Raw genomic sequence first — 26,433 nt, forward strand, 5'->3', positions numbered from 1 at the left:
TGCCTTTTTAGCATGCCAAGGAACAAAAAGGTATTATTATATGATATTAAATTGTGCTTGCTTCTGATGAGCCTACATATAATATATTGAAGTTTCTGCTACTTCAAGTTCCTGTCCAGTATAATTTCTTTGCCTTAGCTGTTCTTGTTCTTGATGAGAGTGTGTGATGTGTTGCGGTGATGTTGGTTTCTTTGTTTTTGGTTTGCTGGTTGCAGTACCAGTAAGTTCTGCTTACTTACAGTGCAGCTGAGAAGTTCAGATGCTACTGAAAGGTGTTTTTTTTTCCCCACAGGTTCATGTTTTTGGCACAGGATTAATTGCGTAAGACTTGATGTAAAAGAAATAGGGAAACAGCCGAGTCAGCTGGTTGGTTAACCCATATATTTTACAGACCCGTAAATCTTTCAGAACACTCCTATATTTTGAAGCTCTTGGCTTCATTAGGATTTTCATTTCCTGAGTGTTAGTGAGTTCAGTCAAGTTGACAGGAATCAGAACTTCCTGTTGATGTTCAAGCAACAAAGACTACAAAGGGAATGTGGAAATGTGGTTTAAACAATTCCCATTGATGCTGTGTCAGAAATGCGGTTCAGAGTTTGGACTTGCTTGAAATGCAGAAGGGCTGACTTGGAACACCAAGTGTAAAAGTATTTATTTTTGTTCTGTTTTTTTCTGTATATATGGTATTACAGGCTGGCAAGACACTGAGAGTTATAAACATTTAGCTATTGATTTTCATGCAGCAAATACTGAAGCATGAGTTCTGGCAAGCTATTGATAGTCAAGTTCCATAGAAGCCTTAATAGTTACAGTTCTGTTCCTTGGACTCGCTGCTGTCTGCAGTAGTGGACACTTATCTTGTGTGTGGGTGTAAAGGCTTCGTAGGGATGGTAAATCATCTTGAGATTATTCATTAAAAGGAAGATGTCCCTGAAACCTAAGTGAATGGCTGCCTTTTTGCAAGGAGTTCATGAGTAAAGTGTTTAAGGAGCTGAGGTATGCAGTAAACAGAGTATGTTGTGTGTTATATACATATGTCTGGCTAAAAGCAGTCATGAAAAGACTGAAGGTTGTGTTCTGATCATAGTTTTAATTCTTTTTGAAGATGTTTGGGCTGTTCTTCCCTTCTATCACCTTCTGTGAAGTGGGAATTGGAAAGAAATTGAAGCAGAGTGCTGAAGCAGAGCACTATTTTCAGTTTGATGTGAGAGTTGGGAATAGAGCTTCTCTTCAGTAACAGGGCAACAGAGAGTTATGGCACGAGACTTGTGACAGTCTCCTGGGGGTGGTACTTGTGTGAGGGGAGCCATGTCTCTGCTGAAGTTACCATGGTGCCCTGTAAACCGAAGAACAACCGACTTCCTTGCAGCTTCTTACATGTCTGAATCAGTGTTGCTGCTTGTGTTACCACTGGTCAAAAAACCTTAATGCAGTTGTGCTGCTTCATCTGGCTTTGTCATTTGCAGCAGCACCTTCCAGTATGAGCTATCTTAAGCTATAAAACACAAGCATGAAATGAGCTCGTATGATTTAAACTCTGGATCATTTGCATACATGCAGGAATGAAACTACAAGGTTTGGTTTCTGTGCATTGAATTTTTTATGTGACTTTTTCTAGCGGTAGTATTCTTAGAATTGTGGACTTGCTAAGGTTGGAAAAGACCTCTGTGATCACCCAGCCCAACCATCTGCATATCACCACTATTTCCCACCAAAGCATGTCCCTCACTACAACATCTAAATGTTGCTTGAACTCCTCCAGGGATGGTGAATCCACTGCCTACCTGGGCAGCCTGTTCCAGTGTGTGACCACTCCTTTTGGAGAAGAAATTTCTCCTAACATCCAAGCTGAATCTCCCCTGCTGCAACTTGAGGCCGTTCCCTTTAGTCCTATCACTAGTTACGTTGAAGAGGCCGACCCCCAGATCACCACAGTATCCCTTCAGAGAGTTATAGCAAGCAATAGGATCTCCCTGCTGCCTCCTCTTCTCCACGCTGAATAATCCCCGTTCCCTCAGGTGTTCCTTGTAAGACTTGTGCTCCAGGCCCCTTACTGGCTGCGTTGCCCTTCTCTGAACGCACTCCTTCAGCCTCTTCTTATTCCATACATAGAAGTTCTGCTTCGTTTAAATGCAAGAGAATTCTGTTGTGTCACACAAGTTCTGGTAAGAATAAATGGGCACTATTTTAAGCTGTATGCTACACAATGACATACCTGCGTTGACTGACATTAGATTATTCACCCTATTATATTTTTAAATAAAGCTGTATGTAAATCTTCAGTGTAATTACCTGTAGCTCTGCAGCTGGAATTCGGTGTCCTAAATCTTTATCTTAATCCTATCGTTGAGTTGCTGTGTCCTTGAGCAGAACATTTGAGGTTTGGATTGTAATTTCTTTCTCTGAAATAGAAGCGATACCATCTGAAGTTCCTTGTACTCTGCCTGGAGAGGTTGGTATTTGCTTAGTGGGAATTGGGCTATATATTAACTTAGAGAAGGGCGGAAATAGAATCAGATATTAAGAAGCTAAAAGATCTGAAAATTTAATGAAGTTTATTTTTAAGAACATTTTTGAGAGTTTCTTAATTCCTTGGGGAGTAGTGCATACTACTGCATAGTTTGACCGGACCGCAGCTGGAGAAACTGCTGACTGCGCTTAAAAATTGCAGGGAGACCCAACTGTGGAGTGATTTGTCTTACGTGTAGAAAGAACAATAGATCTTGAGAAAGAGAAGAGCACTGAAAGGAAGGAAAGGTGGTTAGAGGATAATGAAAGTCTGGGCAGGTCTTTTCTTAACTGGATTTTGGGCTAAGCTGAACAAGCAATCTTAAAGGGCTTAAAGATGACCCTGGAGCCAGAAGAGAGAAAGAGACCTGGTTTCACACTGAAGAAGAGGGCTTTAAAGTTATGAGTGGAGATTTTGAGTCAGAAACTATGTGAAATTCCTTCTTTAAAATACACCAGGTATAAACTTGTAAGCGATGACATGACAAGATGAGACACTTAAGTTCCTTGAGGTCATCAGTTTAGAATACTAGCTATTACAATAAGAGAGAGCATAGAGTTGGGTCTGGTTATGTGGAATTGTTCTCTTTAGAGTGTCAAAGCTCTATAGACCATCAGAAATTATCCTCGTCTTTCCCCCTGGGAAGGGCTGCTTCAGAGCTCTGGGGAAAACAAAGCCAAACCCCTCATGCTTGCCAAGATAAATAAGCTGATTAAATCTTAATGAGATAATATGTAAAGCTGGTAGCAAAGCATTTGCATTATTTAATAATAAAGGGTCAGTTCTGGCAAATAAAGTGTTCTCAACCACCGGTAGTGTGTTCTGTGTGTTTTTAATGACCTGCAGGTGCTTTACATAGTATTTGGAAATGAGTCTAATATGTTGTTCTCCAGCAAAGGGCGAACTTCGTTAATGAGTTTCTTTAGCATCTTACATTTACATTGTATGCAGAAGTTCTTTGGTTAAATTCAGCTGTACCTCGACTTCTTTCATGCTAGTGAAAATGCCAGCGTGGAAATGCCGGCATATTTCTAGAACAGACTTCTAATCATGAGCAATATGCTTGATGGCAAATACCTATATGTCATTATAATAGAGAACAGCCCATTTGTTGAGGAGCTGTATGCAGAATGGTGGAGGGCGTTCGGTGATAATTGTTTCACTGAGGCTTCATTTTTGGCCACAGAGTGCAGTGACTGTATTGATGTGTTAATGGCTGGAAATCCAGGTGTTGTAGTGGAGACATGGCTTTAGCAGCACTTGTTTGAACTCCTTTTCTTAACCTAATGTTGAAAAAATGTTAATTTTATTCTGACATATATATCAATGCTGGAATCCTTTCTGGGAAATCTCAGGGGACACGTTAACAATTGTCCAGAAAAAACTCAACAACACTTGTGAATGTTCTGTCCAGATAATAGAACACACTTTTCATAACTGCTGTGTTTCAGACAGAGTTCATAAAGGGCCTTTTGACAGCATTTTGCATTTGCCTGGCAGTATCTAAATATTTTAAGTTCTAATTTTATGTCCTGTGGAGGTGTTCTGGCTTTCCTGTCTAACCTTAATATGAATTGCTGGAAGAGTCATTCTTGGGAAATTGGAGTTTATAAAAAAAAACAAAAACAAACTAAATCCAAAAAACACTAATGAAAGAAAAGGTGCAAAAAAAGAGACCTGGAGGAGAAGGAATAAGTCCAAGTCTCGGATTGTCTGCTCAGTTAATTTTAATCTATGACTTCTGCTAATTCTTCTGTTACTGCTTGTCTTTCAGATTTCTGGTTGTTTGAGAGGTGGCAGCAGAGGACACCTTTAGCACAGGAAAATGAGTGAGCTCGACCAGTTACGCCAGGAGGCTGAGCAACTGAAAAACCAAATCAGAGTATGTATTTCACCAGTGGGTCTTGAAGTTTACAGAAAAGATGTGTGTGTCTTGAAGATGGCAAAGATGGACAGAAATGTGATGCATTATGCTTTTTTCCACAGTGTCAGAGTTAACGTAATGAAGTTCACGTATATGCACCTTTACTCAAGTAAATCCACAACATGGATAAGATTGGATTCGATCAAGATGAATGGTTACTGAAGTTTTTCTGAGCCAGTGTTTCCATTTATCTTTCAGTGTGTGTTTCACTTGCTCTTTTCAAGTGTAGTTTTGAGGAGCCTGAGAACATATTTGGGGCATTAAGTTGGTTCCAGATAATGACCTTGTACTGAATAAGTAGTCAAGGGGTAATTCAGAAACATGTGTTTAGTTTCCAGTAACTCTGAGAGAACAGGCTAAGGAATGAAGATGATTAAAACTTCCTGAGTGTGGTTAAAGGTTTACATAAACTGCATCTGTGAACTGTTTTGTGAATTGGCAGTGTTCAGGTGAAGACTATAGGAGTCAGTATGTTGTTCTGAATGAATGGCGTGTCTGTTCTTCTGTTACTGAGTAAAAGGAGGAGAGCAGTCTGTTTGTTTAAGGATAGAATGTAGTCCAAATGACATTTGTTTTAGATTTAATTTAAAAAATGTATTATGAAGCCCAACGTGAACTGGAGTGTAGTCAGTATTGTAATTCCTTGTGGAGGGAAATGTAACATGTGCAGAACACAGTTTGATCTGTTCTTTCAGGATGAATTCAGTGACTATAAATGACTTTAATGCAGGCCTATTCTAAATGTTCATTGATGCTGAGATTCACAGGGACTTTGCAGAGGTCTTATGCTTTAGCAGGAAGGACATCAAAGACAGAACAGAACAGCTGAAACTCCCCTGTCTTATTCAATTTGGTCTCCCTGTATTTTTTTTTAAAGACAAAAAAACCTTCTATCTTGTAAGCTTAAAAAAAAACAGCCAACAAACCTCCTCTAGAAAGTGAAACAAAAACCTATTGGTTGTTTTTGTGCACGATAAGTTAAGATGTTCAAGATAAACTCTGTGAAACGCAGGCTGTGACAGGGATTTTGTTTAGTAGACTCTGGCTAAAGTTACATTTCATTTGCTTTACCATCCCTTCTTGTGTATTCCTTCCATTAGTCTCCATCACCTGTTCTCTAAATATTCAGCCATACTTGGTAATGATTGAATTTTGCACAGACCTGAAAAGAGGCACTGTGAAGTTTTTCTACTTCTGTCCTCATTCTGAAGAGGTGGTCTTTTAATCTGGGAGTTAAAACTAAGTAAAGGTTTGCCTGCCTCAGATTAAGTTAACAGTACTTGTCTTCATTGTTCCATCTCTGTTTGAAGCATTATTTATCATTTTTAATGTATAGGAAGTTGTGTTTTTTTCACAGCTTTCTGGCCAGCCAGCACACAGGAAATACCTAAACTGACTGTAAAGCTTAGATTTGTCTCTACTACTGCACACTGCCAGTCTCTAACTCCACAGAAGGAATCTCTGTGCGCTCTGTTACGATACTTGCTAGTCTGGATATATTGTTCCAGCCCCTTCAGACATAAAAGCTGCCTAGAAAAAGAAAGTAGAGTGTACTACTGCATGAAAGCGTGTGAAGTGCGGCTGTTACAGAGTAGTGTTTGTGCTGGAATGAGCATAAACAGATTTATTAGTATGACAGTTGGCTTTTGGTGCTTTTAGTCTTCATTTAATGCTTGTATAATTTTTTTTTTTTCCAAGGGACTAAGCAGAACACTGGTTACATCTTAAACTAAATTCTGTTACCAGAACTCCTACACTCTCGTGTGGGCGCACACATCCACACAGGCTGCGTGGTTACCTGTGCTTTTTAAGCAAAGCTCAGCCAGGTACTACTAACTGATAACGGGTAAACTGTGTGTGCTTCACAGGAGTGAATTGAAAAGGTTTGGCCAGTTATTTTCCCTACTTGCTAGCTCAGGATAATTCTCCAAATTTGGTTTTCCAAGGTGGAAAAAATCCACTGAGTCTCAACGATAAGCCTTAAAATATTTCCTTTGGCAGATAGTTCTATTACCCAGTATTTCTTACAGCTAAAGTTAAGTTCTCTAGCTTATGTTTTCGTTTTCCAAGCTGTGTTCTTTCTACTTAATTGTATGGTCAGAATTTTTTTTTCATATCTTCATGTTTTTCAGCTACTAGGTGTAGTTTTGTTTTCTCCTAGAAGTTGCATGTACTTCTCTTACCTCTGCAATGAAAATCTTCATGTAACTAAAGGAGCTGAGTCCCTTTGAGTGATTTTGTCCAAACAATGTATTAGCGTAGGACAATTTGTTAACTGAAAAATAGTTTGTATGTAACTAGCTTGATTAATGAACACATCTCATGCCTTACTTTGTCCTGAACGTGGTGGAAGTTGCCTGTCATTACGGCTGGAATCTTTTGCCGGATGTGATGTTTCATGACAAGGAAATTTCAAGTGCTCAGCGTGTTTTGACAGCAGCCTGTCATGTTACGTTCATGCTGCAGTTACGATGGGTCCCTTCTGAATAACAAACCAAAATGCTTTCTAAACATTATTTTGTGACAACTTGATTAACTTGACAATGCCAAGATTGAACAGAACTTCTTCTGAGTTCTCTAACTGTTCTATTGCAGGATGCTAGGAAAGCGTGTGCAGATGCCACCTTGGCTCAGGTAAGCAGTCAAGAGTTTAACATGAACTACAAAAGCATGTTCCCTTTACAGAAAGAAAATGTGCTGTAAAAAGGTACATCTGAGTGGATTTTTTTGTATTTATTTTTTTAATTTTGCCTTCAGGTGTTTTTTTCAAGAAACATATGTGGTACTGATGTTGAGTTTCTGAGAGCAGTAACCTGGAGCAGTACTTTCTTGAAGAAATCACTCAGGGCTGATCGCTGCTGAAGGGAGCTGTTGATGTTTTGCTGCAGATGTGGTAGCAGCACAGTTGTGTTACTGGGACTCTCAGAACCCTGAGACCTCTGAGGTTTACCTACTTATGCATCGATGCCCATACTTTAGAACCTGGGTTGATACCTCTGCTGTGCTGTCCTGTTTTTATTTTGTGAACTTGGGAGAGGGAAACTTGTATTCTGTCACCTCTTGGGGATGATGTGGTAGGTACATATGAATGTACTGATCTTGTGATCTTATTTTTAGGCACAGTGCTGCATATTTTCCAGGATGAAAGCGTGCAAATAAATAAATAAATAAATGTGGAGGGAGCAAAAGCAAAAAATTTTTGTATTACTAGCAAGGAATGTGTCCATGATGAGGATTTTTGTGTCATGGAAGTGCTCTTTTCACAGCGCTGATGGCCTTTGAAAAGAAGCAGACACTTGCTCAAATGTTCTTGCTAAATAATTCTGTAACAAGGAGACATGAGAAATATGCAGACAGTATCCATAAAACAAACTTGCATACTTTTGGATTTGTTGAGATGTGTTCTTATATTACTGGAAATGTGTGCTGAGCTGGGTTTTTTATTGTTTTTATTTTTAACGAGTACTTTTCTTCAGAGTGGAGAAATTATTGATATTAAACTTAGCTGCATAAGGACAGCTAAACTAATTACTTCCTTATGTTGCTATTTACTCACTCCAGAGACTGCTTTTATCTTCCAAAAGTTAAATAAAACAGGAATAATATGATTCTAGTTTTCCAGTATTTGGAAGAGAAGGTCATCTGGATCTGGAACTGAGTTATTCATCCATCTTTCAAAAGCGGAGGCATTGTCTAAAGGCTGAAATAGTGCACTCCATTTCCTGTCTATGAGGGGAAAAAAAAACAGCTAACAAAATGATGGTTTCTTGAAAGCAAGTACTGCTCCAAATGAAGTTATTCTTAGACATTTAAAAAAGAAAATGGTCAATATTAAAAAAAAAAAAAAAAAAAAAGAAGTAGGACTTCTTGGTTTGCATTGCGGTGCTTAAGGAAATGTCTGTGTACGATGGTTTGTTTTGTTCTGTGGAGCTGTGAAGTGAAAGATTCAATGGATGGTACCATTCCTGTTTCAGATCACAGCCAATATTGACCCGGTGGGGAGAATTCAGATGCGCACCAGGAGAACGCTCCGGGGACACCTGGCCAAAATTTATGCAATGCACTGGGGGACTGATTCCAGGTGGGTTCACTGTGCTGTGGGAAGTTGGGTGCATCCAACTGTTATTTTCCTGTTCTGCCACAAGGATCCACTCGTTCAAAAAGAGTGTAGGCAGCCGAGAGAACTTGGAACTACTCAGTGTAACTTCTTTTCTTCCTGCTATGTGTGGTTTTGTCATCAGAATCTAAATTTATTTTTAAAATGGGGTTTGGTCTGTTTGGCAAAAGTGCATTGTGACAACTGTAAGATAGAAGCTGGGTTTAAAAAAAAAAAAAAAAGCAAAAAAAAAAAAAACAATAAAACACCACCAAGACAACAAAGCACTTCAGTGAGTGCATTGTGTTTGGCCAGAGGAAGAGTCATGGCACAAATCTGAGTACCTTGTTCAACTATTTTCTCTGAAATTATTTGTAAAAGGAAAAGACTGAGGAGAGGTGCTTTATGGCAGTGTTCCAATATACCTTTGAGCATACTAAAAGTACGTAAAAGAGCTCTGAGCAGTTAACTAATGCCTTATGTGTCTAACAATTTCTAAGTGGAAAGTGTGGATTTAAACTTAAAAAAAAAAAAAAAAAAAATTCTTCCTAAAGTTCTCCTTTCCATGAGCGACATCTTTGCTCTGTTTTTTTCCCCATTGTATTTCAGTGCTGACATCCATTCAGTTTTTTGGGACTTAGAACTGTAATTTCTGTTCTAAAAACAGGAAAACAGAAAACAAGTAGACGGTGCAGATTGTCACTCATTGAATCTGAAGCCTATGTACAGAACACAAACTCACTGATTCCACACAAGTTTTCTGCCTCAGTTTTCAAGCTTGTTACCTATCTAGAGATTTTCTGAATTATGAATGTGTGGACACGTTGATCATCTACTACATATTTCCATAATATTTCACATTCAAAATGGATGATTCCAAAATAATTTCTTCAGTGCTGGTAGCTTGAATTGAGTAATGACATGCTGCACTTAAATGGTACCTTAGTTTTGACAGTATAGGCAATTCTATTGGAATACATTCCTTCTTGTCTTCCTTCAATGGCTGAATTTACCACTTGTTTCCTTTTCAGGCTTCTAGTTAGTGCCTCCCAGGATGGCAAACTTATAATTTGGGACAGCTATACTACAAACAAGGTAAGGTTAACTGTTAAGTTGATAATTAATGCAAAGGAGAGAAGTACTCTCTGTCAACCAAAGCAATGTGGACATAAGCCTAAATCTTGATTTCTCCAGTAAGAAATGTAGCATTGTCTTAAGTGTTTTGTGTGTGAAAACGTGCACTGCAAACAGATGAAGACAAAGAGGAAGTTAGTTAAATATTAAGTCTTTGTTTGCTGTGGGCTTCAAAGTAGGGTTTAAGTGGCTCTGAGAGTAACAATTTCCTCGCTAGTTCATTCATAACATAGCATCTAAGCCTGGAATTGGCAGTTCTGCTGACCTGTAAGTGGAAGTCGATGTTTTCCTGAACCTACTGCAAACTATTAGTAATCAGAGCACTGAAATAATTTGATTTTTTCTCAAAATTGCTGATTAAGCTGAATTCAGGAAAGGCAAACCTGAGGTTTTAATTCCGTGTTTACTTGATCTGGCAAGCTATGTATTTTCTTGTCCTTTTGATGAAAAGATGTGCTGCTAGAAAGGGGGAGAGATGAAAACCTGCTGATGCTGAATTATTGAGTTGTTCTGCAGATGAAGTGCTGAATGCATTTGTTTCAGGTGCATGCTATTCCCCTGCGTTCGTCTTGGGTCATGACTTGTGCATATGCGCCTTCTGGAAACTACGTGGCTTGTGGTGGTCTCGATAACATCTGTTCCATTTATAACTTGAAAACTCGTGAAGGGAATGTACGTGTCAGCCGTGAGCTAGCTGGGCATACAGGTGAGTACGTAGCCAGAGGGCCTGAGTTAGGGAGGCACACAGTGAAATCTTTTTTTTTTAACATATAGCATTTAGTTTTGTTGGAAGGTCATCTTAACTGCCTGCTGTAGGGTGACAATTAATTGTTTCAACTCTTTTCTGCATGAATCCCTCTACTATGTTTTGTTCTGTTTGGTTTTTTTGTAATTTAGGAGCTAAATAATGGTAAATAAAGCTGCTCCGTAATTTTCCCTCTTGCTTCTAGCTTCCCCTAGCTTCAGTAAGGTAGTCCCAAAGCAGAATCTATCCTGGTTTGGTTAAGACACTTCACTAAATTTCTTCTGTGTTTAGATCAGTTTGCTGTGATACTGATGTATCCTTATGCTATTGTAATGGTTTAATTAGACACGGTCAGTAAAGAGCCAGAATATTTTTGTCTAAATTTTCAGAGGTTTCTCTATAAAAATTCTGTTGTAGTTTAGGCTTCTGTAGTAGTTCTTCCTGCATCTTCCAAGAGGAGGAGGAAGTGTGTAAGTCAGTATGCAGCGTGCAGAGTGATCTCTGATTTTATTCTTTGGCTTTGTGTGTTGCTTCCAGGATACTTGTCATGCTGTCGTTTCTTGGATGATAATCAAATTGTTACCAGCTCTGGTGACACCACTTGGTAAGCAGTAAAACTCTGACATGATTGTTAGTAATGACTTCTTAGGCTTCAAGTCTGTTGAAATAAACTTCTTCATAAAGGTGGTAGTCATCCAGAATTTTGAACAAGGTTGGTAATTGCTTGTAAGTCACATTTTTGCTAGTAATGGAAGACTTGAGCTTTCAAGGCTTTAACCTTTGGCTGTTCAGTTAAGCATGTGTTCTCAATTGACCTAATTGTTTGTGATAAAATGATATGTAGACTTTTTTTTGTATAATTTGCCTTTCAGAAATAAGTGACTTTTCTCAAAACACTTTAGTATTCAGTATTAATTACAGTTTTCTTTACAAAGTCATATTTAGATGTTTTTAATACGAAAAGCTCCTAGAAAATATTCTACACTGACAGCAGGCACAGCTTTTTTCCTTGAGGTGGATGTGGGTGTATGTCTTAATAAAAACTGGCTTTGGAATGAGAGAAGGCCTCAATCTTCTTTTCATTAGTTTTTGTATTATATCTGCTGCTTAAAATCAATACAGATCTCCCAGGCAGCAGTTCTTACAGCAAAGGTTGTCTAATAAATAGTTCTCCTACACAGTGTCAGTCTCTTTGAAGACCCATTTGTTTGTCCACTGATTCTGAGTAACTAATGAATGTAGACATTTTGTTTTTATATCAAAGTGTTCCTAAATGTAATTTATAAGAAAAAAAAGGATCTCTTAAAACAAGGCTCATACGAGACAATGTAGCTGTTCTCAGGAGTTATCATAATTCCTTGACAGTTGTTTGGATAATGCTTTGTCCACCTGGCATCAGCCAAGCTATGAGAAGAATGACAAAGTGCAGTGACCTTCTGTTTGCGTAGTACAGATCTGCTGCTGAGGGATCTGCTTTATTGGGAAGTTAAAAGTGAAGGGATGATAGTGCTATTTCATCATTTTATACTCCTTGATTGTCAGAGTAGCAGTGATTTTGCTGTGTTGGGAAAGCAATGCAATTTTAAAATGTTAGACATAATTTACAAAGTCACACATCCTCAGTGAGTTTTTAAGAGTGGGAAAAGCTGACTTGAATTTTGCTGTCATTTACCACTGCTGCTTTATGTGTTGGACAATAAGAAGGGCACAGAAGACAGGACTGTAAATAGGTTTTTAATTGTACCTTTTGATTATTCTTTCAAGCGCTCTCTGGGACATAGAAACTGGTCAGCAGACAACTACCTTTACTGGGCACACTGGAGATGTCATGAGTTTGTCTCTGGCTCCTGATGCTCGGTGTTTTGTTTCCGGTGCCTGCGATGCCTCTGCCAAACTGTGGGATGTTAGAGAAGGAATGTGTCGGCAAACCTTCACTGGCCATGAGTCGGACATCAACGCCATCTGTGTGAGTGTCAGCGCGAGCAAGGACAGGGGATTTCAGTTTGTTTGGTTATGTTGGTCTCAGCTTTTAAGCGTGCACTGTATGCTGTAATATTATGGAATGCTTTCTCTTAATGTTTTCTGCATCAAGTCCTGCTTGGGAGCAAGGGTGAACTTCTATTCCAGATGTACAGCTTTTGGATACTCCTGAGACAATGGGCTTTATGCCTGGAATGCCAGATGAAAAACATTTTGTATGTTTGGAACTTTTCTGACTTCACAGCATAACGTATTTTGCAGCTTTTGAGTAACTTGCCCGTTTTATCAGCCACTCTTTATATTAATTTGCTTCTTTTTTCTTTTTTCCCCATTCTTTTCTGCCCTCTGCTGAAGTTCTTCCCCAATGGCAATGCGTTTGCCACAGGCTCGGATGATGCTACATGCAGGCTTTTTGATCTTCGGGCTGATCAGGAACTTATGGTTTATTCACATGATAACATCATCTGTGGCATCACCTCTGTAGCATTTTCCAAGAGCGGTCGTCTCCTCCTAGCTGGTTATGATGACTTCAACTGCAATGTTTGGGATACGCTGAAAGCTGATAGAGCAGGTAAACATATTTTTAAATATGAAAAGCAGAGTTTTGGGGATTGGAGCTGTCTTTTTAGACATAGAAATTGTTTTGCTTGTGATCTGTAGAAAGCAATGCAACATACTGTCCACCTCCTCTGTGGAGGGCTTACAGTTGCCTGACATCAGTATTGGCACAGTAGCTTATAGAAATACTGCAAGCTGGAAGTTGACAGCGTTTGACAGTCTGTCTGATGTTTCATATTTCACTGAACAGTGGCATTGATTTTTATGATATTATAATTAAGCAGCAATTTCTGGTCACTGATTTGTAAAGGAATCATTCTAAAAAGTTTTTCTTTAAAAATCCACTGCTTAGTTATTATGTGTAAACTTTTAAAGTTGTTTTTAAACTATTAATGGAAAATAGCCCTCAGCACGTGCTGATAAAAGGATCATGAGAGATGTTCCCACGTCAGTCACTGTAACTGCTTTGTTAGAGATTCTGCTGCTCATTACTGTGGCTGTTAAGGTGAAAGAATGATCTTGCATGAAATTTATTTGAAGCAGAGACTTCAGAAGCAAACAGGAAACAAAACGATTTTGCAGATTACCTTTTGAGAAAGTAAATATGATTTCTTTCTATACAAAAGTTAAGTCAATTTAACTGGAGTTCTTTAAGAACAAGGCTTCTCTTAGGGGGGAAAAAAAGGAGGAAAAAGTATGAGTTACGCCACAAATATTTGATGCTTTGTCCTCATCCCCTGTTCTGCAATGACCTACTCTGCTATTGAGTATGGTGTTCCTAAGATGTCTAGGTCCGTTTTAAAAGCAAACAGGAAACACCAGCCAAGCAGAATTCCTCTGCACGTGGAGCTGAAGGATTAGCTGCAGGTACTTGGTGCGAATTGTTGCTTTGAGAGGAGGATGTACTAAAGATCTAAACAAATACATGATTCTGGACTATGCCCAAGTAATTTTTGTTGGATTTCTTGATTTCTCTCTGTCAGCTTTGTTTTATCACACAGATTTCAGTTTTTTCTTCTAGAATTCATGGTAGTTTTTTGTTAAATAGAAAATACAGTGCATGTGCTCATGGCATGTTTGCTGAACTTAAACTGCTTTAAGTTTACTGCTTGTTGAAGTGATCTGAGCAGAACTTCTACTTCTGTACTGCCTGATATTGTCAGGAATATCTTAGCTCAGTGCAGTGGGCTGAGTAGAGATTGAGCATAAATAGTTGTTCCGTTAAGTTAAATGTAACAGAGAAGAATGTTGGCTTCTGTATCTTTGCTATTTAGTGTCCCAGTTATTTTTTTAATAGTACTATAATTGATATTCAGATCTCCGTATTGGCAAAAGCTATGTAGGTGTTGAAGTCTTGTAAGTGCTTGTAAACATCGCCAGTTAAAGATAGATGGAGAACATTTCAGTTTTCAGAACATATTTCAGCTTCTTTTTTGTGGGTTAAAATTCTGTAAAATCAAATGGATGTTTATCACTGTGGAGAGGAAATGCTAGCAGCGATGGTTGCACTTATTACTATGACACTGCTGACAGGATTCTCAAAGCAGTGAAATCACAACTTGAATCAGTAAGGTCATGACTTGAGGAATATACAAGTAGAATTTTGGAGCCAAGCATTTTCTGCATTACTTCCTTGTGAACCCACACAAGTTTGTGCTTCAGAAAGCAAAAGCATTCAAAAATCGAAACCATACGTGTTGAGAATTCTTGAAGGAAGAGACTGAGTAATTGTGGTGTGGCAGCCTCACTGTTACTGAGCAGAAATAAGGAAGCATCAGAGCAGTGTGACAGGTTTGTTGCGTATTCTTATTTCCAGGTGTCCTTGCTGGTCATGATAACCGTGTCAGTTGCTTAGGTGTGACTGATGATGGTATGGCAGTGGCAACAGGATCATGGGACAGCTTCCTCAAGATCTGGAACTGAAGTAAGTAGGCATCAAACTAATTAACTCTGTCTTTATGTGGTACTCAGTGCTTTTTCACGGGTCCAAACAGTACTCTTCTACTGATGCTGCAAGCATATAATTCAAGTTAGGAAAGCCACTGGGGGGAAAAACAGTTTCTTGTGGGTTTTCTTGTTTGTGTGTTTTTAGAAGGCTGTTTCTTTAATGTATGCAGTAATGTTTCTGTGGTAAACTGCTCTTACTTTTCTGGGAGGGATGACTGGTATGGTCTTTAGAGTCTGGGTTGGCAAATAAATGGCAATCTTAAAACCAGTGAGATAATGGCTGAATGCATCAGTGGGTAGTGAGAACGAAACTTGAAACTTGACTACAATTAATCTAAGTGCAGCTCCTAATCCATCTTTCTGTGTGTTAGAAGAGTGGCGGACTCCGTGACTGGAAGAAGTTTCCAACGATTGAAAATTAAAAATGATAGCATATTCAATCCAACTATACTAACTTGGACCCCCCATCCTCCCCAACTTCAAAGGGCAAGATCTTTTCCGTCTCCTGTTGCTGAAATTGAAGAGCACAATTACCTTTCCAAGAAGAATTTCTGTGTTGTAAGCAAAATGAAATAGTGCATTCCTTTTGGGACCATTTCTTTTTTTTTTTTGTCTTGAGAATTTAAAAATCAAACACTATCATAAAAGCATGACCAGAAAATAAACTTGAGCATAATTGTGAAACAGTTAGCTTTCACTGTAGTTTCCAAGTTGAAGTTAAGGACTTTATCTCACACACTTGCAAATTTTAAAGTCATGTTTGTAGCGGGATTTTTTTCAAGTTTCCTTTTTAAATACATTTGTTTATGTATTTAATTGAGCAAAACAAGGGAGTCCTAGCCCAGAGCATCTGGGGGTTGTTAACGATGTAAATTTAGTCCCTACTTTTTTTATTTTATTTTCTAGTATCACAGATAATTGTTGCACAAACCTTGGCATATATAGGATAACGTTAAGCAGTAAGGTAACCAAGCACATGCTGTTCAAGGTAATGAATGCTTGTTTAAAGAATCCTTTCACGTTTTATGGATAACAAATGCAATCCTTGGTCCCTCCTACCCCCTCTTTTCACCACACTGATTTTTTTTTTTTAATCTGTTTTGGTTTTGTCCACTTGAAAGGGCAGTTTATATATCCTAACACTATCCTGTAGTCTCAACAACCAGGAATCTCTGTTTTCAAAAGAGACCTATCCTACACTTGGGTATTGAGTCAATTCTTTGTGTATGAAATGATGTACAAATCAATGTTTTGAAAATAATGATCTTGAACTTTCTAAGTTAAACAAAAAAAAAACCTTTTTTGATTGTTTGCCATATTGGGTGGGTTTACTCTTAGAATCGCATGCTGTAGAAATGCTAAAAAGTGCATATTGGACTAAGTCCTTAGATGTTTTTTTCTTTGAAAAAATAACCTGTTTAAAAACTGTAACCATTGTTGCTGTATTCATTTATTGTTGCTACTCTGTGCATAAATCTATGAAGAACTCAAGTAAAAAGCTATGCACGTTTTGGAGTAGCATGGTAAGTCACTTTTTTTTTAAAAAAACAAAAAGAAAAGAGAAACAGCCTGTTCAAACAATCGCTGTCAAAGATTTTGGGGTGTGGGAGGAGGGAACCTAAACCATCTTCTTTATAAAATCAGTTCCTCACAGCCAGTTCCTCTTGTAGGATGAGTCCTTTGCATCTGATTAGAATCATTTTTGTAACAAGCAGGTTTTCCTGGCTTTCTTTTCAAATAAAATGTTAAAAGCAGCAGTGTTTGGACAGCGGATTGTTCTGTTAAACTTTCCTATCTTCTCACTGTATCCAGAAATGCTCCTTCCTAGCAGCAGTAGTAGCTTTTCTCCATTTTGTTTTTTCTGCAACATTCTGTACAAAAATGTGCTGTAATTGTGCGTTAGGCCTGGATTTGGCATAAAAGATGAATTCCTTCTTTCTCTCTTTCATGAAACTACTCTGTAGAGCTTTTTCCACACCCTGTATCCCTCTTCACCTTTTGTATTTAATTTTAAAGTCAGTGTACTTCAAGAAAGCTGGATGCAAGATAGATACTATATTAAAATGTAATGTTATTTAAGATGTAATAAAGCAGTTTGACATGAGTTTTGACTGATCTGTTTTGCAGCTTATTGTTCTACGTACCAAACTGCTTCTGGCAGAAGAACTTGAGTTATGGAATATAATCTGAGAGGTCAAAACATGTCTTTAATTGCTCGGTATTTTAATTAGGTAATGTATGTGCTGTGTTTGAAAGGTCTAAATTGTATACATGTGAAAAAGATGCAGGACTCGGTGTTTTTGGTGTTTTTAGTGCTAAAAACAGTTGCAAGATGAACTAAAACCTCCGTGTTTTTGGTTAACAGATGGTATCTAAAAGTTGCCAGCAATATTTGAAAATATATATGTGAACGTGATACATGGCAATGCAGAATTTACTGATACAGTATGTGTATGGAGTTCAGTGGCTACAGGCATTTTTCTTCCTCCATTCTTAATTATTTAGGATGGTCTTATTGCTAGGCCTTCTCAAGAGCTTAATTAAAACAGTTGGCACTCCCTTAGCTCAGATTCCAAAGAAAAACAGCTGATGTGATTTGCATTGGTATACATCACAAAAATGTTCTGTGGAATATATATTGAATGTAATGCCTGAAGGAGGAAATCAGAGAGCAGAATGGTTAGTAACTTCTTAAACTTTTGTGCCCTTTGATAGGAAAAGAATTGAGTGGAACATCTTATGTTACTGCCATGTGAGGATCTGGCCAGATAAGCTGTATTGTCAGTGTTAGCTGTCCTTACTGTAGGTATTGAGAAGGGTAAGTAGTTGTCATTTTAATGCTCAGTAAGAATAAAGTCTGGACAAAACAGCACCGTATCTAGAAAACTCTTTTTCTGTACCCACAGAAGTAAAGTTCTGCAGCAACTCTTTAGAGATGCTGAAATGCAGTTGGTTTAGCAACTTGATATTGGTCCACTTAAGACCCCCCCCTTTTTTTTTTTTTTTCTTTTTTTTTTTTGTGGGTAAAATTTCTTTTGATAATCTGACTCAAATTAGAACAGATTTTCATTCATTTCACACCAACGAAGACAAATTCCAATGTGAAGTCCTGATTTCATTCCAAACATGGATATTCACAGCCCTGATAGAGAAGTATTAGAGTTTAAGTATGGAAGAAATGCTGGTGGCTTTACTTAACTACAAGTCGTAACTATGAGCTTTGGGTTTTGGGACTGTATAACACTGGTAAGTTGCTTATGGCTGGAAATGCTTAAATGTTACAATTCAAAGAGTCTCTTCCAACTTCAGATGGTATAGCTGGCTTTCCACTCACATGGAATATTCTTGTTACAATTGATGTTTTGTATGTGAGTTTGTCTAGTCTGTAATAAAATCAGTGCAGATGTTACGGTATTACTTTGCTTAATCTCCATCCATACACTAAATTACTGTTTATTACCTGCTTGGTAATGCCTTTGCTTGGCAGTAAGATATCGAGGTAGCAATCCTGTGTCAGGAGGCTGATGTCATGTGATTGATTTGAAATGCTGGCAGGTGAAGATTTCTTTATTACAGGCAATGCATCTGTTAAACACAAAGCTTTACACTGTATTGCTTAGATGTCTTTTTCTGTGCTTAGTAATTCAGAGAGCTGTAACTCAAGAGAAAAGATTTTAATTTAAAAATCATCCTGGGATATGGTTCCAAAAGAGTAGCATCACGCTGCTGCTGGCACATTCCTAGAGCAAGGTTTTATAAGTTGAGGATTGTGTTTGAAAATGCTTCATCTCTGCCTGGCCTCAGTGACAGCTTCTGTAGTTCCTTATTCACTGTGGGCTCTGGAGCCCACACAAGGGGATGAATAAAATATGTAAGAAACACAAAGGGATGTGGAATGGTGGCTTTGCAGTGAAATAGAGAGTAAAACTAACAAGGTGTGAGAAGCATGTTAGGTGACAAAGGTAGCAGGACCAATGAATGAGTATTTGGGTAATGAATAGATGCAGAGAAAAGTCACAGTTGTCTGGCCATGGCTTGGAAAGAATGATGCAGTAGAAATGGGCATCCATGGAACTGTGTACCTCAGGCAGCTGAGGGCAAGAAGTCAAATGGAGGAAGAGATGTCAGGTTTTGCAGTCTCAGTAGCTGGAGTTCAGAATGCTGTGTTCCCAGTGGGCCTTTAATTTGTCAGTGAATTGATGCATTTTGAAAGATCTGAGGAACTGTTGCTTGTAGATTGGAGTTGTACAGTTGAAGTGTTGACCATTGTGAAGTGCTTTGGAGTGCATGTTTAAAATCAGCTGTGAATCACTCTTAAAATTACTGATTGAATCATGCTCTGTAAGAGCTAAAGATAGATTGATCTGGTTTCTGGGAAGTGACAGAGTAAATAAAGAATAACAAAACTTGTCACCCTTGCTGAGTTGTGTAACTAGGTCTGAAAGAAATCAGGATTGTGTATGGTATCTCAGTTAATGCTGTTTTTAGGGTAGGTGCAGTCCTGAATTCAGATATGGGTTGAAGGGACTACAAAAATGAAGTAATGAACAAGTCTGAACAGCAGTAAGTAATTCTCAGGTAGCAATGCTCTGTTTTTCTCCCCTTTCTATAGTCTTCAGTAAGGTTGCTTTTGCTTTAGATGTCAAACTAGTCATTGGATCTGAACTACAGTGGTCATTTTGTGTAAGTATTGTAATCCAAGGTGTAATAATAATCCTGAAGTGTGATAGGTTGAATTTTTCTGCTTCAGACCTGTGAGAGAAAGGGAGGAAGAAGAGCTGGAGGAAGTTTAGAAAGATGATATCAGTTGCATTGTTCTAGAGCTGGGATGCTTGGCCTGTTCCCACGTCACTCCTGCTCTGAAAAGTGCTGCCCCGTGGAAGTTTGCTATATGTTTGATGATGGACAAACTTGCATCCAAATGACAGCTGCTTGCATGCTGTCAGATTGGCTCTTTTCATTTTTATCTTCATAGGTGCTTTGTTCTTTCTGTGTGAAAAGTTCATTTGGTAGAGGTAGAGAAATTAAAATTGTCTGATGTTAATTCAGGCAGGGTCTACTAGCGAGCTTTGGTTTCAACTGCGATTTCAGAAATAATGGATGGAGATTATGACGAGCCTCAGTAATTTTCTGCTTCCCCCCTGCCTCCCCCGTGTACTCCTTAGCACCTGCTTAACATTTTTGACATCCCTTGTCACAGATCTACTCCCAAGTGCTTGTTCTTTTCAGCTTTCCTCCTCTGCTTTTAGGTAGGTTTTGGGATCTGGAGTTTCTAATGAAGAAATAGTGATTGACAAGGTATTTTTGCTGAGGTGGGGCTAAGATGATGTCCATTTCTAGCAGCATAATGAAGCATCTTTCTGCTGTAAAAGAAAACTGGGAAGTGTGTTGTTTGTATATCAGATGGAACTCTCCTAAGTTCCAAGTCCTTGTTTAAGGGGGGGAAAAAACCACAGAACTACAGAACTGTAATATTTGACTTTTGTTTCTCTTTGCAAAATAAGGATTCTGTGTTGAGTGAAGAGCAAGTAGGCAGCAGCAAATCCTTTTCTATACTGGTTGGTACTTGAAGTGAGTCATACAGAGATAATATGTAACTACATATATTTATCTAAACTTTCACTGTCTTTGACTGTAGCTCCTTATCTTTTTTTAGTGATGTACTTCCTGTGCTACTGTAAAGAAAATGGAGACAAGGACCAACAGGAATAATCATGCTTGATATCTGACTCCCTGAAGCTGGTGCTTTTGCTTTTTGCCAATGAATAATCCAGTGAGAAGAACCAGACAGGATTTAGAGTGAGTGGTAGGCACTATATGACATATAAAGCTTAAGTAATCTATAAGTGAAAGTTTTAGTGCTATTTTTTCTTCATACGTTGAAAATGCTGAAAACCCTGATAGCATCTAGAAAACATAGAAGTGGCGTAGATAGTTTACCTCTGCACACAGGATTGTACTTCTTAGGTAATATACCAATACACTTTTCATTTTTATATACCTTCTGAAAGCTAGCAGAAATGTTTCTAAGAGGTTCTAAAGTTTTACCAGTCACAAACAAGTAGTCTTACACAGTGATAAAATCGTCGCTGCTCTTAGGCATTAAGAGTTCTTTAGCTGTGGACCCTTCTCTGTGAAAGTGCAAATCTTGTTGATGCACTTACCTGTTTTGATGGTGTCTTCAAGGTCTAGACATTCTGCTTCTCTACCTGTAATGAGAGGTAGTGTAGTTTGCCTGGTTATTTTAAATATGATCTGTAGCTGGGGCTATCAGTCTGCACTCAGATCATGTAGGGAAAGCTTGGAAATGAAAAGCCTCAAACGGTATCTTTCATCTCACTTTCTTCAGAAGGAAGAAAGACAGATGAAGTTCACCTGCTGCCAACATGAGACTAAAAAGTTCATGGCATTTGCAGGTGCTCAAGGCCATCCATTTTCCCCAGCCATTGAAAATTTTCTGGTTTGTATTTTGTGTTTAAGCATTAACTGTTTCACATTTGTTTCTTGTATGTGAGTGGAGAAATCATCAGGTTAGTCTGTGAGTCCCACTGAGATGCCAGTTCCACTCTCCCTCTTGCCATTCCAACTGTTCTGCAGTGCATAGGAACTGTGTAACCATTAAATAGCTGCTGTTCTTTGTCTAGTGGGGGTCTGAGCTCTTGAATAAATAATAAGTATGAAAGGAGTGACAGCTCAGGGAGTGATGGGCACCAGTTTGCACTAATGAGAGATCTGGGAGCTTTTCCAAGAATGACTGCATTATTTAATTGAATAATTCTATATTCCATCTACTGCTAGCATCAGATGTGTAGTTAACCCATTCTGAACAGCTTTACGGTACTTGTCCCAGATTCATGCTGTGAAGTAACATCAAAGAATTGTCTGAAGTATGTGAGGATGCTGAATTATAAAGCAGAGCCAAAGAGCTGAGAAAATGGTGAGGAACTCAGATGGTAGCCCTGTTTTCCTTGGTGGTGTTTGAGAGACTTTTAATACTTTATAGCATGGAAATTCAGCTCTGTGGTGGAAGACAAGCCCATAAAGCAGTTGTCCAGGCTTCCTGAAAGGTTATGTAACTTGGCAGCTGCATTGCATCTGAAAGTTGCTTAGATCTTTCCTTCCTTCCCCCTTCCATGTCACAAAGCCAGCAGCTTTCATTACTCTCCTGCTATTTAGGATCCATTGGTGAAATATTCTGCAAGCGATTCTAGTTTGTACCTCTCTGTTTTCAGAAAGATTATCTTAACTGCAGCAGATTGAAATAAAAAGATTTGTGATCCTGCTGGAAAGCATGTGCATTAAGAACTAATTCATGGTAGTGCCATGCATTATTTAGGGGCTTTGCTTGCATGAGTGATCAAATTCAGACTCTTCAGCTGCTGGAAATTGAGGATTATGCTGTATGTAAACCTCAAATACTGCTTTTCCTAGGCTTGTATGACATCTGACTTCTGATCAGATAGTCATAACTGTATAATTAACTACTAGGTTAATTATTTCCAAGCAGTTCGATTTTTGGTCACTTATATTGAAATTTTGGTTTCAATATGATGTTTGAATGTGCACAAATTTTCTGATTTATTTTATGAAAGGGAGTGAATGTCAGATAAAAGGGAATTAGACTCTCAATCAAAGAGACTTAGGGGAGGGGTTTTTTAGCTATGAAGTTCACATTGTATTGCTTTGACAGGCAGAATCCAGTAAAACTATATCTTGATTCCCTTTGTAGCTTCACAAAAAAAAAAATATTATTATTTAATATCACGTAACTGGTTGTTAGCAGAATGTTAGCTTGAAATGTGGGGAAAAAATCACAGGTTGGACGTGAAGATCAGGAGGCTTATTCCACAAATCACTCCAGTGAACACAGACTGGGGAACAGTCTGGCCAACTGGTGGATTTCCTTCCACATCATCTTCTGCAAGATATCTTCCTACCGTGAGCGTGAAAGCCATCCTCACTAAACCCATGGTGTCGTCTAGGATGGTCTAGCAACAGAATGAAATAGGCTTTGTGTAAATCTGATGTCTGCTGGTTCAGAGTATCAAACCTCAGTTTATAGTGCCATCTGGTGCTAATGTCTGGCTTAGCCTGGGGACTTGTCTCACCATCCATAATGCTTTGCGAGAGAAAGGCGCTCAAGGTCAGGATGTGGCCCAAGGAATCAGAACGGCAGCTGCTGTTCCGCGCTGTGGAGGCTGCTGTGCTGTGCATGGGGCAGCTTGGGATGATTTGAAATACTGCAATGTGGTCATACTCGTGGCATTGCCTCGTGGGAACGTGCGTGCCTTTGCTTTGCAGTGAGGTAAATTCATGAAATATTTTTATGCCCTACCCAAGGTGTGATGAGCAACCTGGGAACACGTGTAATACAGCATTGAGGAACACGCAGGTCTGCCCCAGGAAATGCACCCCCCTGCATGCTTTTAGAGAGCCCTGTGTTTTGCAGCGATGTGGGAATACATGATCCCTGCTACCATCAGATAATGCTGTTACAGACAGCACTGTCTTGTAGAACCTAGAATACAAAGTGCTAGTCCTTGCACAGGTGTATAATGAGATGATACCATTTATTCTGTGCTGTCCATCTCTACAGCCAACATGTAACAGTACAGCAAAGCCGACCTTCTGCATGTTCTGAACTGGACTGACCTAAAATAAACCCCAGGAAACTGGGGAAAAACACCCAGAAAACTCACTCACTCTGTCTGAGTACCACTCTGCTGTCTCAGAGGTTGTGTAAGCAGGGTTACTGAGTTTAATAATTCACCTTTTGAACTTGAATCTTGAGATTTTTGAGCTTAATTTGTATGTTAGAGACCTTTGCTCCATCTCGTAAACACTAGGAGGCACTGCTTGTTCAGTGTTTTAACTACAAGAGTGAGCAGTTTTTACTGCGTCTTCCTTTCTGGTTACTGGGATTTAGTATTCACTGCTCCCTGCACACCTGTTTGTTTTGTTTTTAAATATGGGGTATTTTGTAGATACATTTTCCTTTTGTGCGAGGGGAAAAGGCGGCTTTCACCTCTCTGTGCCTTTCTGAGAAGCAGAATAAAGGTTTTGAATGGGAAGGTTTTCAAATGCATCTGTTATCTGTGCATCTGCAAAATAGAAGGGAATTGAATACATGAAAAGAATGTTAATAATGCTGGGGTGTCGAGAATTCTAATGCAAATGATCCAGCAGTTGGCAGAGGCTAGCCTGCTTTCATTTCTGTTTTGGACAGAAGGATGCATTGTAAGGCTTCTATCCAGAATTAATCCCCACCTTATACTGAAGCTTTTGAATACCAAACTTTTTTCACCTGCGTCTGTGTTGCACCAGTTGTATCAACTGTTCTTGGGGGTGAGGGGTAAATCACAGCAATACCAGGGCTCTAGATAGATTTCTTGTGCTATTAGGTGGACAGCAAAACCTAGAGCTTAAGGGAACAAGGAAAAGTGATTACAAGAAAAAAAGAGGACAAGTTACCATTTAACTCAAGGGACTTCCTTTTTTATTTCTCCTTTAAACTGTGTGTAGTACAGGAATGCCTTCTGTAAGTGGTCTGATAAGCCAGCCGCTACAAAGCAGTGCTCACTTCAAAAGACTTGAGAGTCATGTGTAGTAAAAAGATATCCATACCTTGGGTGATGATGGACCTAAGAAAACCATTTGTTTTAATTCGTAAAGAATTAATGAGCATCAGCTGTAATGCAGTAAGGAATGCCCATGTTTGCCGTGCATTGTATGAATGCTAAGTACTTTAGTTAGTGTGTGTTCAGATTTTGTTGTAGCAACCTAACCATAACAATCTTTCAGTTACCTTCTCTTTTGAAAAAACAGCACATAGCATCTCTTGTATGTATAGTACCTAGACAAGAAAAAATTGCAGTGTAATGCTTTCACTTGGTGACCTTTGGTAGTGACAAGAAAAGGGTTTGGCCATTTTGCTTTGTGTCTTGCCTTTGCGCCTTGCATAATGGTCTCCATATGTCAGTGTGACTGGTAATCCGTGACAACAAAATGGAACTGAATGTAGAGGAATCATCTTACTCTATTTCTTTCCTTCTGCTTGTGACTCTTCTCAAAGGTTGGGCAGCTACACAAGCTTCAAATGAACTTCTTCCATTATTGCCATACCGTGTTTATCTTATTTGTTTGACTTGGATAGTTCCTGACAAGTAAAGGACTCAGAACAAACAGCACCACCCCACTTTCAAGAGTGAACTGGTAGATGAAATTGAACTTCTAATCTTTCAGTTTGCTTTAGTGATGGGCTCTGTTAAGTGGGTAGCTTAGGTAATACAAACAAGTCAGTTTCCTTGAAATACTGCAGTTACTGAGGTAGGATTTCTCTCCTGTGTTCTTATTACAAATGTTGCAGGCACTGGTGGTTTGCATTCAAGGAGGAATGTTGCTTAGATGTCACCACTCAGGGTGAAAGTATCTAATGGAAAACCAGAGGAATTTTTCCCTAGAGTTCCCATTAGTTTTCCAGTTGGAATTGCAGAATTAATTTTATCAAGTGTGAAAATCTAGTTCAGCAAAGGTTTAAGTGATGTTTGACTTGGGAAGGATCTTGTAGGACAGGTGGTGGCCTGGTCTGCCCATCTAACAGTGGCTGGGCCTGGAATTTGACAACTAGCACTGCAGCAGCTTTTGTGCCTTTCCCAGATCTGTGAACGGTAAAATGTGGTGTAATAAATAGATCTCTTTTTTTTTAATTAAATGTTTGTATTAGAGGAACAACATCTTGGTAACACACCAGTTCTACATGGACTGAATGCTTCTCAGGCACGTGCAGAGAGAGTTCCTGTATCAGTGAGATTACAGTCTTGAGGAGATTGAAAAAGAAGGAAGTAGTTCTGTTTACTCTGAAGGCGGAAAAACAGACACTGAGTCACACAGGGACAGACAGAAGCACCTCCCAAAACCCCAGGTTGTAATCCAAGCCTTTCTCTGTAGTTCTTGTTCCTTTATATCTTGTGTGATAGGAGGTAAGTCCTGGGTGTCTGTTTTCATCTAGAGCAAGATTGAATTGCATGATTGTTTACATTGTTTTATTTTCATATGGAGAACAATATGGAGGTGGAAGAATCTTTGCTTGGGGTAGTTCTTAATGGTGATGAATACAAAATCAAGGACTTTGCATCAGTTTTCTCAGGACTGATGACTTCCAGCCCAGGTATAATTCAGATGGCACGTAGAATTCAAGCCAAATCATTGCTTATTAAGATGGGACAGTTGTCTTCACTGATCAGACTAAGTAAAAAGCTTCCAGTTTCGGATGTTGCTCAACACTGTGCCAGCTCAGTGCTGGTAGGAAATTTCAGGGGCAGTCCAAAGAGGTGGGTTAAATCAACCCACTGTGAACATGTGTCTCCACAGAGGAGATGCTTTTAGCTACAAACTCATCCCAGTCAGTTTGTCACATGGTTAGCAGGCCATCCAAAATGCATTCACATAACTTTTGTTCTGCCATCGAATTTCTCCTTAAACTTCCTTAAGAACATTTTCTACTGAATAATGCTTTAGAAAGAAAAAAAAAAAAAAAAAAA

General features: G+C 38.8%; 1 protein-coding gene across 2 annotated transcripts in view; it reads left to right on the plus strand.

The window, feature by feature from the left end:
- The window catches only part of GNB1 (G protein subunit beta 1), a 34,388-nt gene extending 17,391 nt beyond the window's left edge, over positions 1-16,997 (plus strand). The window contains exons 3-12 of one of the 2 annotated variants that reach the window (XM_052691895.1): positions 4,284-4,391; positions 7,029-7,067; positions 8,408-8,514; positions 9,561-9,624; positions 10,207-10,369; positions 10,946-11,012; positions 12,173-12,374; positions 12,743-12,959; positions 14,763-14,870; positions 15,238-16,997. In XM_052691895.1, coding sequence (XP_052547855.1) covers positions 4,335-4,391; positions 7,029-7,067; positions 8,408-8,514; positions 9,561-9,624; positions 10,207-10,369; positions 10,946-11,012; positions 12,173-12,374; positions 12,743-12,959; positions 14,763-14,869 — 1,023 coding nt within the window. In that variant the 5' untranslated portion in view covers positions 4,284-4,334 and the 3' untranslated portion in view covers position 14,870; positions 15,238-16,997. The remainder of the gene's footprint in view (positions 1-4,283; positions 4,392-7,028; positions 7,068-8,407; positions 8,515-9,560; positions 9,625-10,206; positions 10,370-10,945; positions 11,013-12,172; positions 12,375-12,742; positions 12,960-14,762; positions 14,871-15,237) is intronic. The other variant, XM_052691897.1, reaches the window with a different exon arrangement.
- Positions 16,998-26,433: the final 9,436 nt, after the last annotated feature.

The sequence above is a fragment of the Tympanuchus pallidicinctus genome, unplaced genomic scaffold (assembly GCF_026119805.1).
Source record: "Tympanuchus pallidicinctus isolate F22 unplaced genomic scaffold, pur_lepc_1.0 scaffold29, whole genome shotgun sequence".
NCBI classification, from domain to species: domain Eukaryota; kingdom Metazoa; phylum Chordata; class Aves; order Galliformes; family Phasianidae; genus Tympanuchus; species Tympanuchus pallidicinctus.